We start from the raw sequence: 18411 nt of genomic DNA, 5'->3' as shown, positions 1-18411 counted from the left end.
GGAGGTTCCAGTTTAGGACATCAACATAAGCTACTTTTCTTAGTCACACCAGCATACTTGCTACAACTGTGAAACGTCCATGACAGCCACTTCAGGTTAATGGCTGTCAAGCTTCTAAAAAGCCAGAAACTACTGATTTATCACTATTAGTATTTCTTACTATCGGCTGTTCAAAAGCTGAGATTCAATACATATTCAAGTTCATATTAATGTTAAAATTAAACAGCGGAAATCATATCAATGCATTGTCCTTACTGGTTGTATATCCTCTCTGCCCCAGGCATTACGAAAATCAAGAGGGACATTGTCTTTGCTGCAAGTCTGTATCTGTAATTTTGTAACATTGTGAACATGTGCACAGAAATTAATCACAGCCCATATTTCATCAGAATGTCTATTTGACGCTGGAGGACATGTTATGTTGAATACTTTTATTTGTGTTAATGCCCCCCCCCCCCAAAAATGTACATTTTTACTTAAAATTTTAATAAAAAAAATCTGTAGTGGTTTTTTTTAATAGCACATATTAATGGTATTTGAGGGAATACACAGGACGCTTTGGTAAATAGAGGCAGCAGTCTGGCCAAGGCAGTTCGCAGTATCAGGCGTCCATAATGAGTTGTCTCTCCAGAATTGCAGACGCATTGATTGAGAGCGAGAAGCTGCATTACATTCACAAGCTGTCCAACTCAGCAGGCTTCCCCTTAGCTGGGGCTGCCATAGTGGTTTCCATGTGTGGGGCTCTCCTGTAGACTGGAGTGTGTGATTTCCTCGTCTCTCTCTGGCTCCACTGACTTCTTAAAGAAATCAGACACGAATACCACCTGTCCAAGAGAGGAGGTTTAGGGTGAGCAGGAGTGCCACTGTAGACCTCTTCCCAAAAGCACTGAGAAGCACTATTGCTTAGGAAATAACGGTTTTCACTTACAACCAGTATGGCCATTAAGGCTCCCTGTAAGAGTCCAACCAGGACGTCGCTCCAGTGGTGCTTGTAGTCGGACACCCGCGACAGACCCACGTAGACCGCGGCTGCGATCAGGAAGAACTGGATTGTGGGCCGGAGGAGTCTCGCCCACTCCGTCTGAAGCCTTGCTTGAACGTAAAGCTGTCGAGTAGATTTTGAAATGGGTTACTGACTGTTACTGGGGTTAACCATCTAGCACCACAGTGAAGCAGGACAGTTTCTGTAAATGCCGTGTGCTTGAATAGCAAGTATTATGTATAGCAAGTTGTACTGCTGAATCATTTTCATATTTTGAATAATCTTTTATTCTTAGTGCAGCAAGGGGAGCCTCTTTCTAATTTAATTTGTGACATTTCTTTGGAATGGGTCTAAATTTGTGTCAGGGGTCCAAAATACAACAGCAACTCTGTCACCACAATGTTAAAAATAAGTATGAAGTTGTTTTTTGGCAGCATGTAAAATATGTAAAATATTCTGGAAACTTTTTTTTGCTCTGCCTTGCTTAGTGAATCTGGAAATGGCTTTCCCCTTCAGCTGCTTGTACAGAATGTGGCTCTTGTCTCTTCATATTGTTTCATTACGAGCCGTTGCAGTGCAGCCAGAGGTATGAGCACATCAGTTGCAGGAAAAGACCCATGGCTATTTTGGACAGTACTGGCCTTTGCACATACACTATATTGCCAAAAGCTTTGGGAGGCCCCTCCAAATCATTGAATTCAAGTGTTCCAATCACTTCCATAGCCACAGGGGTAAAATCAAGCACCTAGGCATGCAGACTGCTTCTACAAACATTTGCAAAAGAATGGGTCACTCTCAGGAGCTCAAGTGTGGTACCGTGATAGGATGCTATCTGTGCAATAAGTCCATTCTTGAAAGTTCCTCCCTACTAAATATTCCACGGTCAACTGTTTGTGGTATAACAGTATAAAGTGAAAGCAATTGGAAACTCAGCCACAAAGTGGGAGGCCATGTAAAATCACAGAGTGGGGACAACGCATGCTGAGGCACACAGTGTGCAGAAGTCGCCAACTGTCTGCAGAGTCAATAGCTACAGACCTCCAAACTTTGTGTGGCCTTCAGATTAGCTAAAGGACAGTGCGTAGAGAACTTCATGGAATGGGTTTCTATGGCCGAGCAGCTGCATCCAAGCCTTACATCACCAAGTGCACTGCAAAGCGTCCAATGCAGTGGTGTAAAGCACGTTGCCACTGGACTCTAGAGCAGTGGAGATGTGTTCTCTCAAGTGACGAATCACGCTTCTCTGTCTGGCAATCCGTCTGGGTTTGGCAGTTGCTAGGGGAACGGTACTTACCTGACTGCATTGTGCCAAGTGTAAAGTTTGGTGAGGGGGGATTATGGTGTGGGCTTGTTTTTCAGGGATTGAGCTTGGCCCCTTAGTTCCAGTGAAAGGAACTCTTAGTGCTGCAGCATTCAAAGCCATTTTGGACAATTTCATGCTCCCAACTTTGTGGGAACGGTTTGGGGATGGCCCCTTCCTGTTCCAACATGACTGTGCACCAGTGCACAAAGCAAGGTCCATAAGGACATGGATGAGCGAGTCTGGTGTGGAGGAACTTGACTGGCCTGCACAGAGTCCTGACCTCAACTCGATAGAACACCATTGGGATGAATTAGAGTGGCAACTGCGTCCTACATCAGTGCCTGACCTCACAAATGCTCCCCTGGAATAATGGACAATTCCCATAAACACACTCCTAAACCTTCGCAGAAGAGTTGAAGCTGTTATAGCTGCAAAGGGTGGGTCAACTCCATATTAAAGCCTATGTATTGAGAATGGGATGTCATTAAAGTTCATGTGTATGTAAAGGCAGGTGCCCTGATACTTTTGGCAATATAGTGTAGTTGGCATGTTTTGACTGAGGTTGAGCTGTTACAACTAATAGAAATGTTTGGTTTCTCATCCGCTCATTCTTTCCCTCAGCAGCAGCCAAGTGGCCACAGTGGCATAGCCTCAGTGTTCCTGTGGTCGTCCAGTCTGTCGCCTTGTGTGTCAGTGCTGCACTCCAGCACGCAGACGGCCTCTAAGCCTCAGTGTTCCTGTGGTCATCCAGTCTGTCGCCTTGTGTGTCAGTGCTGCACTCCAGCACGCAGACGGCCTCTAAGCCTCAGTGTTCCTGTGGTCGTCCAGTCTGTCGCCTTGTGTGTCAGTGCTGCACTCCAGCACGCAGACGGCCTCTAAGCCTCAGTGTTCCTGTGGTCGTCCAGTCTGTCGCCTTGTGTGTCAGTGCTGCACTCCAGCACGCAGACGGCCTCTAAGCCTCAGTGTTCCTGTGGTCGTCCAGTCTGTCGCCTTGTGTGTCAGTGCTGCACTCCAGCACGCAGACGGCCTCTAAGCCTCAGTGTTCCTGTGGTCGTCCAGTCTGTCGCCTTGTGTGTCAGTGCTGCACTCCAGCACGCAGAGCAGACCGCCTCCAAGCTTCCCCCTGCGGCTCTGGCCCCTTCAGCTTTCCACTCACCCTCTTCAAACACTGCCCATGTCCTGTTTGTATTGCACGCTGAAATTAGCTTTTGAAAGTTGCCGAGCGACTGGAGAAATAATGCATAATGCACAGGAGATCCGAAATGTGACCCGGTTTATTTAAAGACAGATTTCCCGATACATGACAAGAACGATGCAATCTGTATTCAAGCACTGAGATGAGGACTGGCCATATTCCGACTGAAGTATCATAGCAGCCAAGCTAATGTGGTTCTGATAAGTCATTTCTCTGGGCCAGTATGATACGGGCACAGCTGGAGGAGTCATAGGGACGACCATTTCTCAGTGTTATAACAAAGCTCAATCCAGACATTCTAATAAATCCGTTTGGTCTCTCAAAGCCTATAACAGAAGCACATCTAAATGTAATATCCTGTGCTTTCATGGGCTGTTAATTCTAGAAAAAGAAAATACCTAGTATTTGGTAGTGTAAGTCACCTATACGTGTTTTGGCCTAGAATATCTGTGGCCGTAACTTAGTATGTTGTATTTCTGCAGCACTTATAACCAGTATGAGCTATAAAGCACATTACTGTGGGTATTGTGCAGCCTGACCAAAGCAGATGAAGTCTTAGCTTAGTTTCAATGATTAATGAGAGTTCTTGCAATGTAGGCAGGCGCCATGGAGACAAGGCAGAACTCAGTAACAGTCACGGCCCACACACGCCATAGTCTCTCTCTCTGCCTTCTCCCTGCCTGCACCTTCCCTCAGCGGCCTCCACCAGGCTCCATTTCAGAATTCTACTTCTGTCACATATGAAGACTCACCTGGTAATTACATTCCTTGCCTACTGCTGCTGTTTTCAGACCACATAGTACAGGCCAGATCAACTCCAGCCACTGATGTTCAGGGATAGTATGGCTTGCTTGCTTTCACCACATTCCTATGATCTGATCCCCTACTATCAAGTCTTAAATAACTTAAGAAGCAAAATATTATTGTTACAGCCATGTTAGAAAAGATACAGTTGTACAAACCTACACTTCAATATTTCAGTGGATAACTAGTCTGCCACCACTAAGTATTTATGAGCCTGTAAGGAACATATTACATAAACAGCAATCTTCCTACTGCTTAACATTTCATACATTCCAGTAATGTTCTGTCATGTTATATTCCAGTCATGGATATATCGTGTCATGACATCAAGTGGACTTTGGTCGTCGTACCAGCCATCAGCTGCAAACAGTGTGTAATTTACCTATAGGACTGAAACATAAGGCCACAATCTTACTATATTGCATAGAATGTTTTAAGAATATGGTGGATAATTTATATATTGGCCTCTTCACTTGCTTAAAAGAAATGAGAAAAAATACTTACTGCTAGGAACAACATGCAGTACATGGAAAAGGAGGAATGACCCGAGTAAAAGGAGAGTCTGAAAAAGAGAAAGAACACGGTGAGCATTGTGATTGGCTGAATGTAAAACATCACAAAGCAGGTAAGATGCTGCTAATGTTTGATAAGTCCTCTCATTGTTCACCAGAAAAACTGGAACACACCTACTTCCTGGTGGCCTGAATGTGCCAAATGTCAAAACCTTTAAAGGCTGTAATTCACCAGAGGATGTGGAAGCATAAAAAGAAAATATGGCAAATTATTCAACGGGGACCTAGTGCCTTCCTGTTTGTGCAATTATGCCAGTAACCCTGAAATCCACCCAGTCAGCCCTGACAACAATGCTAAAGGCATAAAATCCAGCTGATGCATCTAGCCATAACACGGACTCTAGTTTTGTCTGAATTCTTTAGTATTTAAAAAAAAAAATCACAAGACATATTACATGCTGTATGAAATTGTCTAAATAAAAATGACATAATTAGCAATGTTTTCGGGAGTGAAGAACATGCATCACTTCTGTTTTGGGGCACAACCCAGTTTATCGATCTAACATCATCAAACTGAAATGTGCTGCATTTTGGGAATAAACACCATGGTAACAATGAGCCATCATGGAAGCTCTGCTAACTATAAAAACATACCACCACAACTCCTACTGGCTCAACTGGAAAATGCTTGTATTGCCAGAATATGATCCTATGATTTTCCAGAATATTGTTTTGCCATGCAGGACTTCTATTAATGACACCCACACACACAATGCTTGCCACCCTGATTGTAAACTCATGTGCATTTTTCTATTATAACCTTTTAGTGGAGCTGTTTATAGATTTTTTTCCCATTTAACTGTTAAATGTAATTTATTTGTATAATTTAATGAGACTGAAGGCCCTTAATGAAAATAATTCTCATTGAAAATGGACAGAGGATTTTTGGACTATGATGCAGGTGTTTCTGATTCACTAATTAAATAAAGGTCAGTTTAATTTCCAAAATTATATCATTTGCAAGTTCAACGATTGAGGAAAAAAAAAACATTTTTCATACGTATCACAGATCAAAAATCAAAAATACATTATTTTAAATGTAAGCCAAATATAATGGACATCTGGATAAATCCAAGTACTGCATTCACTTCCTGTGGCTGACCTATTAATAAAAGGAGTGGGTGGAACATGGGTGAAAGTACACGGTAATGCCTCCGAGCACTGCGAGAGTCACAGCAACAGAGAGCACTGGCAGCTGCTTTAAAAACCACCATTTACGAGACAGAGAAATAGAGCGTGCCCAATTATTAAATTGTCAGCACAGAGTATTAAGACATGCGTAAAAATGTCCTTGAGTCTTGATTTATATAGCATTATCCTATTAGAATTTCCGGGATTGCTTTTTGTGGACCTTGTGTCATAACTTAAAAAGTACTGTGTAATCAAATACACTCTTTAACTCCAGCAACTGAAACAGAAATCTATCACAAGTGGTTATTTGAATGTGTTCCCTTACCAAATAGAAATCCGTAAGACAACACTCACCTGCCCTGATTAACATTTTCCATGTCTCCCGTGCAGGTGAAGTTCTCAATGTAGTTCCCAGAATTACAGTCAATCTGACTCCACACAGGTTTGCACACATCTAAGAAATGTGGCCTCAAGCGACCTATGGAGTACTTTGCGATGTCGGTCAGCGAGTGACTCATCGCGGCGCCAAATAAGAAGGGACCCACGGCCTTATATATACATGCCATATAGCTATTGTTGAAAGATGACTTTGATTTGATGCGCTTAAAATACACAGACAGGCACTCCCCAATGATCATCTGCGGAAATGAGACAGAGCACACATGCAAGTTAAGGTATGCATTATTAATTCCATATTTTTACACACTGCACATGCACAATAATAACTGTGCATTTACTTTATGCAAATGAATGAGGTGAGAATTTTAGGGACTCAGGATGTAAAGTGTTACCTTGTTGGATTAATCTGTATTGTATTTTCAGTAACAATCATTACTTTTTCAAGTGGTACTTTGCAATGCAGCTATCACTGGTTTCATGGACTAATTTAGAACGGAAAAGGATCATCAAACATACTGAAACAGACCAAATGTTTATCATGCATATTTCGATTTTTCTTCAGGATAATCTAACCCATAGCTTAATATAACTTGCAATATGGAGTATGGTCACAATAATTTGAATCTGTGCCACAAGTAAGTTGTCTGCTGTACCGTCTTTTGAATTTCAGGCTGAATAACGGGAAAATAAAGCGTGTCAATAAGGCTGTCAAACATCAATTCTCAGATCCTTGTGGCTCTTGAAAATAAAGCGCTAACAACAAACCCTTTAAAATCCAGAGCTTTAAAAGAAGAATTTCACAATAATCAAACAATTCCTGTACTGGCATGAAAAAGCAAGTCATACTAAATTTTTGATGGTTCTTTCATTTCAAATCAATGAAGAAATTAATAGTGAAGGCAGAAGCAAATTCTGAGAATTACTGGATTATTTTCATTTTCGAATTGGCTTTGCATTCTTTGGTAAATACTTAGCAGATGTATTCATGCTACAAATGTCCAGTTGGATGCTGGATATCGTATTACTCATTGTTCTAACTGTGAATACCATTTAACCCCCCAAACCTCAAAGATTTCTTCACCATACATGGAGGAAGCATAAAAATGAACCCCTTCTGTTTTTTTTTTTGAATAGAATGTATACCTATGAAATACAATAATGCAGATATTGGCAAAAATATCCAAACAAAGAATTGCACTACTTAACCATTTCTCCTAATAAAATGTGAGTTATGAAGGATCCAGGCAGTGCACAAAACATTATTTTTGAAAAATACTAATCAATTCTCTAGAATGTTTCTCCAGTATTGGCGCAGCTTATTTTAATGGAAACCACTCTTTCAAATAGTTTCACTTTACTGATTGTTAACAGTCTGGATTGTTTGTATCATGTGTGTATTCTTTTGGTTCAACTGGAGTAATTTCGTTTCAGTAACTTAAACCTCTGAACCAGCAGTACCCGTTCCATTTGTAGTTACATTAATGCTTGCTAGAAAAGCACACATGGTTAACTTTGCAGGTTCCCCAGATGATAATCAAGTGCATACATTTTACGACACCAAGCAGGTCCTCCAATCATCTTGTTGTTCTAACTCACACATTTGAACTAGTGTAAAGAAATTTCCTTGAAATTTTAGTATGCATTTGCTTTTCAAATGAGGAAAGGTAGGAGAGAAAGAGAGTGAACATCCCAGCAGAGCAACACAGACATAGAGAGACTTCTGTAATATAAAACAAAAACAACTTACAACAAGCAGCGTGAAGGGAATCATTATCCCACCTAATAAATGATAGGATATGGTGTCTTCTTTAAGAGGGTATCTGATAGATTGATCATTACAGAAAAATCCCCTTTTGAATGGACTGTGTTGCAGTGTGAGTATTGCAAATGGAAGTCCCACTAGCAAAAGCAATGAGAAAACAGAAAAAAAATGGTCAGAGCTAAGAGACCAGCAAACGATTCACCATGAAAGGGAGCCAGACACCTAGCACACCACCAGTAAGCTTATCAGGATGATTCGCGGTCAGCTCAGCTAATGCTGCAACCATCTAACCTAATGGGGGGAAAAAATGTTAATCAGAATTAAATAGAAACTATGCAGCAACCCACTAACCCTGAAAAGCAAGACAGAACAGAAATGGTTGTTGCTCCTGTTATATATTTTAGGTTCCCTGTTTATCACTAATTCGCAATTTATTATTGCAGGACTTTGCAATCAATAAATCCAAATATACAAATAAATTAAGTATATTATACAATCTTTCAGAAGCTTCAAATATTTCTGTTCTGTCTGTGATGAAAAGAAATTCCAACTACAGTGACAGCTTCATTTAGATATAAATTTCAATCAAAACCAAAATGTAGAGGGAGGAAAACAAAATGAACACTGTGGGTATCCTGTTTTCTGTGGTACACTGTAACGCTCCTGCCAAAGATCTTTGGGCCCAATTTCTCCTTGTAAATCAAATAAGCAAAAAAACAATGAGACCGATAGAATCTGCCAGTGAAATACTACTGAGCGACCCCTCCAATGCCTGTAGGTCGCTTTTGTGCAGGACGCTTTAGTGAGAAAAAAAAAAATACAAAAAATTACAGATATGAATCTGTAATTGAGCATGACTGGAAACACACAGATGGGCTGAATGCAAAGCACAGTATGTTAGTGTTACAGTGAGTCATAACAGGAATGATGTTCCAGTACGAAACGGGCCACTGCCTTCAAATCAGAGTTTTATGATGATTAAACCCACTTTAGCAAGCAACACACATAACAAATAACCACCTGCTCAAACACACATGCAAAACCACAGATTCACAAGCTACTGTCAATCCAGAAGCTCACAGGATACGGGGAACCATGCGGATCCACCTTGAGCTAGAACTGTTTTATGGGATTATATCATTCAGAAAAAAAGTTTAATAACTAATAAAAGGAAATAAAACATTTTGTGCAAATAAATGTTTTTTTGCATTTAATAATTAAAAAACATACTACAAATTTAAAAAGAGTACAAGTAACATACCAATATTCTAGATATTTATATGTTAATAGTTTATTTTTTTTCTGAGAAAAATCTGAAGCACTGCTACAGTTGTAAAAAGTATAATACTATATTCACTTGGTGGAGAATCTGACAAACACACTTAGGCAACAGTATTTGATAGCAAGTGAAACTGATTCATGGTTTGGACATACTTTATTGATACCTGTAATCTTTATCAATACTTTGATACATTATTACTGTATTTTACAAAAAAATACAACGTTTTTAGCAGCAAAAGAAAATAATTGTGACACAGACACTTTCATTCATCCCAGTAAAAGCTGCAGTGAAAGTACCACTTAATTCTTGCACTACTTCCTATGTGTTCTAGTAACTGAAAGGCAGTATCCTGTAAAATAACACCTGAAGTATGGATAAGGGTTACAAATAATTTCATGGACAAGTACAAAACTTTTGTTTGATATTTAACGTAACATTTCGAGAGAAACCCTGTATTTCAGTGTCTGGGAACAGGATTGTGCTAGCAGGAGAAAGAGAGAAATGGGATCTGCTTCTGACACCACATGCAAACTAGCTGAACTCTTCTCCCCTAGATGACATGACAGTAAAGGCAGTAACAGAGAACTCTGCCATTACAAGTGGCCTGAAGTGTGGTTTATGGTCAGCCTCATCTGCCCTCTCATTCCTTGAATGAAATTCATATGAACAACACGCTAAATCGACGCTAAATCTTTATGTTCCAGGAAATATATGATGGTTATTTTCATAGTGAAAAATTCTAATGTGGAACTAAATGTGATAGATGTTTTGTTCCAGGACTGTTGCTGAAAATGAAATCTCAGGGGAGGGCAGAAACACAATGGAAGTGTTCAATGGAAAGTGCATCCATCAACATCAGCTTGTACTCCCTCCTCCTCAACACAAAAGTCAACTATTTCTTTACAGCTGAGATTTCACTGATGGTAAACATCTGAAGAACATCTATATATTTTTCTATAAATGCTATTTTCATCTTTCATTTTCTAGTGATTAAAGTGTAAAATATACAGATATCATTAACACAGGATATATCATTTAAAATATTTTGTAATATTTGTAAGCTTGGGTATATCTAACCAAACTAGACGAGCAAAATACAATATGGTTAATTATTCTATTATCAGTTATCTTAGAGTCCCAAGAGGTTAATTTTAAATGGATATACACTGTGTTGTGTTTAAGAATAACAGCTGTCTGACCTTACTGTTAGGGCCAGTCCATTGGCTTAGTACCACCATGAAATTTTAATTCCATCCTGGTCCCTCTAGATACAACAGTCTGTTGTTGGCTACTACAGCTTTTTGGTATGCAGACATCAAGGGGTTCAGTCCGAGTCAGTGTAAAACCACAAATTACTAATTAAACGTGTTACTTTCAAGAGTAATACATAGGTCTCACGGCAAGAAAAAACCTTGCCTGTGGTACAATGAGCAACAATCTGCAATGATATTCAGGAATGTAAATACTTTATAAATAACCCTGAGTAAGTAGACAATGAATTTCCTGTAATTGATACAGCAGAAAGACTGAATTGCTGAGTTCAGACATCACACTTGTATTAATTCATACTCAGTTGTTGCAATGTGAACAACATGCACTGTGACCCATTACGGTAGACACAGCTTTCTGTTCAGCTAACCATGCTTGGGAGGAATTAAAGCCCAAATGCTGACAGTCTGTCTCTCATTACATACTACACTCACATAATACAGTATGGAGACGGCATCTGCACTGGGATCACGTGACATTTCATGAGAATGAGCGCTTTGACTTTTCCCATGGTTAACACACGCAATGAAGCCCTTGCTGATTGGAGAATCCCTGTTAGCAGCCACATATCGAGGCCACATGGCACTCCGGAGAAGCTGTATTTCTGCCCTAGACCCGGGGGGGGGGAATGGGGGGGGGGTTACTTACAGAACATATAGGCAGAGTGAAGCCCACAGTGTACAACACAGTCGAGGTGATGGTACTGGAGTGGAATGGGTAGTTGATGCTTTCATCGTTACAAAAAAAGCCCCTTTGATAGGGCTTGATTTTGCCCAGGTTAAACGCTGCAAGTGGTAGACCAGCTGTGGATGGAAAAAGGTTACAAGTGTTAAGAAACCCAAGGAATCTCTTACGGGACAGTTAATAGCTGCCTGGAAGCCTGCACAACACTCCCCCTTTCTTGTATTCTTAGCATACTTAGATACCCGACACTCAGACAATTCTTACCCTTCAAGCAGCAAATACACGCATCATTCTAAAACAACAAAAAAAATGTGTTTAAGCACCAATGGAGCTAACCGCCAGGGTTGTCCACGTCTGCTGTGTGCGTGTGGAGTTGGCAGCCCACCCTGCGACAGTCCAAAGGCAAACTGGTACTAAATTTCTCAGAGTATATGCGTTGGACTGTGAGTGTCCCCTACACTGCCTCAGATCGACTCCAGGCCGCTCCGCGACCCTGTGTATGTGCCCTGCGATGGACTGTGAGTGTCCCCTACACTGCCTCAGATCGACTCCAGGCCGCTCCGTGACCCTGACCAGGATAAGCAACTGGATGATAGAAGGATGAAAAGAACTAAAGCTAAGCCTATGAACATTTATTTGCCTGATCCACAAGGAGATCTGTTAAATCTTTATCCTGAGGAAAAAATATCTTTCCTGGCTGCTTGACGCCCAGAAAGACAAAAAAAAAAAGAAAAAAAGCCCAGATTGTCATTTTACACGAGACCAAAAAGGAAATAGCGCAATGCCAGTCTATTTTTTCCTGCCATTTATTTTTAACCTTCCATTTTCATCAGATGACAGCCTTTTACACAAAGCTCAACTTCGGTTCTTAAAATTCAAAAGCAGGAAGTGTCCCCGTACTCAACCCATAGTGACCATAATTTATACAGAATCACTCTGGAAAACAAAAAGGCCTTTTGCTGCATTAAACTCAAAATGAATTGGAGACACTAAAATAAGCGACATAAGGAAGAGTCCTGTTCTTTTGGTTACACATATGGGATACATGACTTCACTTATTACAGCAGACACTAGGCTTAGCCTTGTTGCTGCCTTTCAGTGGAGCATAAAATTCTGCTCCTGCATTGCACCCTGGCAGAAGGTACTCTGAGATGAGATGAAAAACACTGCAATAGCACATCTCAGATCAACATTCAGTCCTCCCTTTACTGAAGATTAGAATGACAAAGAAAGAGCTACATTTTCAGCACAAAATATATCATGCATTATTAATTATGAAATGTTTAAGTTTTAATGGGTATCACTAAGTCATGCTGGGATGAAGAAGTTATTTTAATGTTTTTAAAATCATAAAGACAACCTGGGTAAGAGTAAGGTCAGTTTTCCTTAGCATGATACATTCTAAGCCTTATTCCCCTTTAAAATTACATATCTCGGTAAAAATTTGCCTATAAAGTACAGTAATACATTGGCCAGAAAATGAAGAAAAGATTGCACTTAGGGAAAACATTATGGCAAAACCATCCCAGTTTACATGGATCTTCAGAAAAAATTGAGCACTTTTTTCCTGAAGTCACACAAATCCTCTTGGTCCAATTCCACTGTATTTATATCTGTATAGCTTTAATCCACTTGGAATTTAAAATAACAAACAAGAGCCCTCTTCGTAAAACAAGTGTGTAACCATATTATTAAAAGAGCTTTACAACTTAAAAATGCTGTTAAAAAGTCTGGTGATTGTCAGAACTATTTGAATTACACATGTAAAAATTTACCTCAAAACCATTGCCCCTAAGAGAATATTATGTAGCTCACTCAACATAATAAATATTAAATTTCCTTACATTATAAGTTCATTTTAAATGAATGTCCTATGTCTAGTTGACTTCTCGACAGCGCATGTTTGTTTGTAATGTGCTATTTGCAAGTTGCAACTATCACTGTTATATCACAATTTATTTACTTACTTTTAGACTTTGTTCATCATAAAAATATACAATCAACAGAGAATTTAACGGTTGGAATCAAAACACTAGTAGTGATGTATACTGTATACACTCCTTCATGCACTCTAGAGGGAAGAGATGATATCATTTGGTGAAATATGAAATTCCACTACAGCATTATACATTTACACATATATGCCAGGTCATCTTGACAGAGATAAGTATGATTAATTAGAATGCTTAAATTGCTCTAGGGTATATGCTCATTAAATCATGCATCCAGTTCGCTTGTAGAATGTGACACCTGTCAACTGCTTGTACATCTTTGTTGTGGGTCCATCCTATGTCAGTTTTGGCAGCATTAACTGTATACATTGTCTAAGCTTACCATTTTTGGTATTGTATATCGGGATATTAACAGTTACAGCCACAGCTTACAACCGTAATCAAAACTGAGGAATCAGTCTCACAGTCGGCCACATATCTACCTATAAAATTAATGGCATGCATTAAGAACAACATTCACAGTAGTCATGCAAACAATATCATACATATAAAGATTTTTAAAAGTTTCATTAATAATATTCAAAACATAAATGCTAAATTCATAACTATTTTTAAGACAAAGACCTCATTCTCACACCAAAAGCCAGAAAGTACTTCAAGAAGTAAGCCAATGTGCTAGATTTGGGATGTTTCAGGAAGTATATGACATTGTCTTGTCTGATGGGATTTGTGACCTATATAAACAGAGATATTTAGAAAAAGAACTATTCGCTCTATACAAATACACATTCAGTATATTTTGTTACATCAAGTTCATATGTGAAAACCACCAAAATTTGCATTGCTTTATCAAAACATACTGTGTCAGAAATATTCACAATGGAGTAGTCTGTTTCATTTGCTCATAATGCAAAAGAGAGGTTTCATCAGCCAAGCACTGAGAAGAAATGGAACATGTCTAGTGATGCACTCTGCGTGGTCCTCACTCACAGGAGGACCAAGTTGTCATTGGAATTCATACAAAGGGCCCTTGGCACTACAGGGCGTAACTTAAAACCACACAGATGGGACTGCTTAGGAGAGCTAACTCCATAACTATGCACAGAGCCATCAGCTGTCGCCTACTTCACTTCTTATTACTCCAATTTTATTTATTTTATACACGCATAAGTAACATGCAGAAAGTTCTGTCAGTAGACCAGAATTTTAACCTGCACCACACTGATACACATGCTACAATACCAAATCTGGGCAAAGTCACAGACCAGTCCGACATCCCTGTTAAATGGAAATTGTAAGGAAAAAAAACAGAACCAAAGTACACAGCAGTAATAACAAATCCTGGTTTAAACCAACTTAAAAATAGCACCATCACCCAAATCAATAAACAAACAATTAAGAGGAAGCTAACAATTGCATTTGTTCAGGTTTACTATATTTATAAATAAATTTATCGTTAAGACTCTGCAGAAAGCCGGTATCAAACTCACTTCCGGTGAATCTTCTCAAAATCAATATAAATTTACTAATATGAATACATAACAAAGCATCGAAGTTAATGAGTAAACTGTGTTTAAGTGAACAGTCCAGACAGGCCTTCACACTTACTGTTAAACTCAATCTCATTAATGAAACCTGACTGGTGATTACCAGTGCTTAAAACTAAAGACGCATGTAACGGAACACCAATTAACCAAGTGTATTAACTAAATAATATGCAAGAGCAATTTAATATTGTGACAGCACATTTGAAACTAAACTCAATCTCTTATTAAATCTATGCAAGTCTCATGTCTCAAGTCTCAATGCATTCAACTCAGAATTGTCAGATGCATAACGTGTATTTGCTAAGAAACGTAGATTTAAATAAACATTAAATATTTAGAAAACAAGGGCAGTGTTGTGAAAGCGGAGGGGTGAAACTCAACTATTGCTTTTATACTGGAGGTCATCGACCAGAGAGCTGCAAAATAACACTGAGTTAACTTTAGCAAAACATCACCGCGCATAGGAAGTGAAAACTAAATCGAAGTTAGGCATATACATATTCACTACAAGACGTATTTATCGGAGAGATATAGAATCCCTTTTTACAATGAAGAATTTAAAAGGCATGTTTTTCCACAAAGATAGTCACTAAGTCATACATGATTGGGGATTATGAAGGCTTTCATTTCTTAAAAACGTTTAGACAGTGCCATTGCACTATATATAACGCAGCTAGGTGGGGGTTATTTTGTCACTAAAATACGTATCTCTTCAAACCTTCATACTGTCGTTATCAATGTATCATCACATCAGCCTAACCTATCCTGCTGTGTACATAAAAACAAAGGAGGGTCAAGGTGAACTAGACCACTCCCTTTCTCTTCACGTAAGACATTTTTATTTTCGAAGCAAGCAATGCAGGCAGGTTCCGCTCAATCAAACAGATCCATAAGAAGTATTATTCCAATACGTACCGAGTATTAGGCATGCTAAGTCAAGCAAAATGTATGGGATTCCTCTTGTTTCAAACATTTTCTCAACGTGAAATTGCCAATTGCTCCTCGGCGAGAGTAATATTCAGGACGTCTCCTTCAAAACTGTCAGCCGATATCAAAACGGCGTTATTTTTAAAACGCAAACTACAATAAAAGCAGAACTAGCTTTCTATATACAATTGTATACGGAAGACGAAATGACGACCGTAACCTCCGTTATTTAACACCAAAGGTGAACTATTTTACTCTCGACCAGCCACACCAAATTAAAAATAACAGCTGGCGCTGTCCCGGTAAACCCGACCCACTCCACCGTCTCATCTAGCAGAAGCTTCTTCGTGCGCCGCAGATATGCAATCCGGTCCAGAAGCGAGACATGTCATGTTCGTACTATACGGGCTTACGTCAGCGAAGCAAAGCGTGTATCGATTGGCCACGTCCAGGTTGCTCCGCCCACACTGCAGCTCAAGCCTCGCGAAATGCAGCGAATTGAATAAAGTGATCTGTCAAGTGACTGAATGGGCATTTTTGTGAGGTCGTCATATCCCTGGCAAATTAGAAAACCTGAAATCCGAGAACATTTACCCAAACTTTAAATATACATTACGTCATATGGAAATAAATGGGATGGTGATTATTAAGACCACCATAATTACAATATTAAGTATTTTTTATTTCAGTTAATTACATTTATTATAACAAGCAGACAAACCTTTGACTGTAAATGAAACAGATAATACTTTACAATATATAGGTTAATCTAAACTATATTCTGTTTCCCTAATAATATTGTAGCACCTGCGGGGCGCATGTCCCAGCATGACCAGCGTACAATTGTAAATAGCCTTTGTTGTATTGTTGTTGTTGTTAATGTTAATGGCTGCATTTCCCTATTGTCACGCGTGTGTTTACCCGTATCTTGTGTGTACCCTTTCCGATCCTCGTGTGTATTTAGCTTGTGTAAATCTACTACAATGTGTGCATCTTGCAGTTCGGCGTCTGACAATCTTGTGTTTCCGGGCTATGTTTTTGGTTTGGTGCGAATGTGGGAGTGTGTCTTCCCGCCAAGCAAGTCTCCATGTCTCTGCGATGCCTCGGTCCGCCCTACGCCACACTATTTTCATCTTAAAATATGTGGGGTGATCGGCTGCAAAAGGTTTTACTTTCACTACATTGACATAATACTTCCACCTACTGGATGGTTCGTTACAACAGCGTTTCTCGTTCATAGTCATTATTTCTTACCATGCATCTACCGAGGCGTAGTGGGTTGGCCCTGGATCCACACTGATGGAACTAGGGGTGTGTTATGTTTCGGTCCATCTGATGCTGCCATGTTGCATCTCAGACTGTCCAGGAGCTCAGTGATGCTCTGGTCCAGATCTGGGAGGAGATCCCCCAGGACACCATCTGTCATCTCATTAGGAGCATGCCCCGATGTTGTCAGGCAAGCATACAAGCACTTGGGGACCATACAAACTACTAAGTATGATTTTGAGTTGCTGCAATGAAATTTCGTGAATTTGCCTGAATGGACTTGCCTGCCGTATTTTTTCAGTTCGATTTCAGTTTTTTTGTCTTTGAATTCAGCCCGTTGTAGGTTGATAATTTTTAGTTCCATCGAAAAATGTGGCATCCTTTCATTCCTAACACATCACTCAATCCATATCAGTATATGTATCCATCCATTTTCCAACCCACTTATCCTACTGGGTTGCAGGGGGTCTGGAGCCTATCCCAGGAGCAATGGGCATGAGGTGGGGAACAATGCTGGATGGGGGACCAACCCATCACAGGGCACACTCACACACCATTCATACCTATGGGCAATTTAATAACTCCAATTAACCTCAGCATGTCTTTGGACTGTGGGGGGGAAACCAGAGTACCCAGAGGAAACCCCATGACGACACGGGGAGAACAAACAAACTCCACACACATGTAACCCAGACGGGGACTTGAACCCAAGTCCCAGAGGTGTGAGGCAACAGTGCTAACCACTGCACCACCATGTCACCCTAGTATACATATCCAGCATGATTTTTCCCATTGAGATCTGATATGTTTTCAAAGTGTTCCTTTAATTCTTTTGAGCAGTGTATATATAAAAGCTGCGAAGTTCCTAAGAGAGTGGCTGCTCTGTTCTGAAATCCTACAGTTGAAAAGTTTTCAAACGCAGTATTTTATAAAATATTGGATAAATAGATATAGTTTATTGCTGACATCAGGTTCGTCAAAGATTACGTTATTTAACAACTGTATAAAGTTATCTTTATACAAATCAACTCAGGTGAGACAATTAAAAAAAACGTGCGTTTTCAGGGTTGCCAACTCTCCCTCATCTGGCGTGACACTCATGCTTTCAGACTCTCACACTTTCAGACACTAGGATATCTTACAGCAAATCTATATTATTCCATTATAAACCTAAAATTGACAACATCATCAAAATCTTTGGGTAGTTTACAAACCCTACAGACTATTTACAAGGTAAACTGTTACATACATGTAAATGAGTGTACATGTGCGTGCAGACTTGTCTCGAACTGAAAATCTCACTCCAGCCAGTTGACCAAAGTTGGCAACCCTACGT

At 39.7% G+C, this 18411-nt stretch overlaps 2 protein-coding genes across 3 annotated transcripts in view; one reads left to right on the top strand and one right to left on the bottom strand.

The window, feature by feature from the left end:
• mtrex (Mtr4 exosome RNA helicase) overlaps positions 1-517 on the top strand; it is a 28401-nt gene extending 27884 nt beyond the window's left edge. Inside the window, exon 27 of the mRNA XM_023823381.2 lies at positions 281-517. Within this exon, the coding sequence (XP_023679149.1) occupies positions 281-333 (53 nt within the window). The 3' untranslated portion in view covers positions 334-517. The remainder of the gene's footprint in view (positions 1-280) is intronic.
• plpp1a (phospholipid phosphatase 1a) lies at positions 417-16201 on the bottom strand. Of its 2 annotated transcripts, none has more exons than XM_023823386.2 (6): positions 15798-16201; positions 8134-8285; positions 6342-6625; positions 4789-4846; positions 929-1105; positions 417-824 (listed from the first exon to the last, which is right to left on the bottom strand). In XM_023823386.2, exons 1-6 carry the CDS (start codon positions 15853-15855, stop codon positions 705-707), a joined length of 849 nt encoding a protein of 282 aa, XP_023679154.2. In that variant the 5' UTR covers positions 15856-16201; the 3' UTR covers positions 417-704. The 2 variants fall into 2 exon arrangements, with proteins under 2 accessions (XP_023679154.2, XP_023679153.2); XM_023823385.2 differs by lacking the exon at positions 8134-8285 and adding an exon at positions 11348-11502 and having other exon boundaries at positions 15798-16196.
• Between the last annotated feature and the right edge of the window lie 2210 nt (positions 16202-18411).

Source organism: Paramormyrops kingsleyae, chromosome 7 (genome assembly GCF_048594095.1).
Source record: "Paramormyrops kingsleyae isolate MSU_618 chromosome 7, PKINGS_0.4, whole genome shotgun sequence".
Classification (NCBI taxonomy): Eukaryota; Metazoa; Chordata; class Actinopteri; order Osteoglossiformes; family Mormyridae; genus Paramormyrops; species Paramormyrops kingsleyae.
Note: the sequence above shows the minus strand (reverse complement) of the source record. Positions and strands in the feature narration are given on the sequence as shown.

Coding starts and splice junctions, on each gene's coding strand:
- plpp1a (XM_023823385.2), bottom strand. CDS start 15,855: ATGTTTGAAACAAGAGGAATCCCATACATTTTGCTTGACTTAGCATGC. Junction 6,626..11,347: donor TCACTCTGCCTATATGTTCT/GTAAGTAACCCC, acceptor TCATTTCCGCAG/ATGATCATTGGGGAGTGCCT. Junction 825..928: donor CCTTAATGGCCATACTGGTT/GTAAGTGAAAAC, acceptor TCTCTTGGACAG/GTGGTATTCGTGTCTGATTT.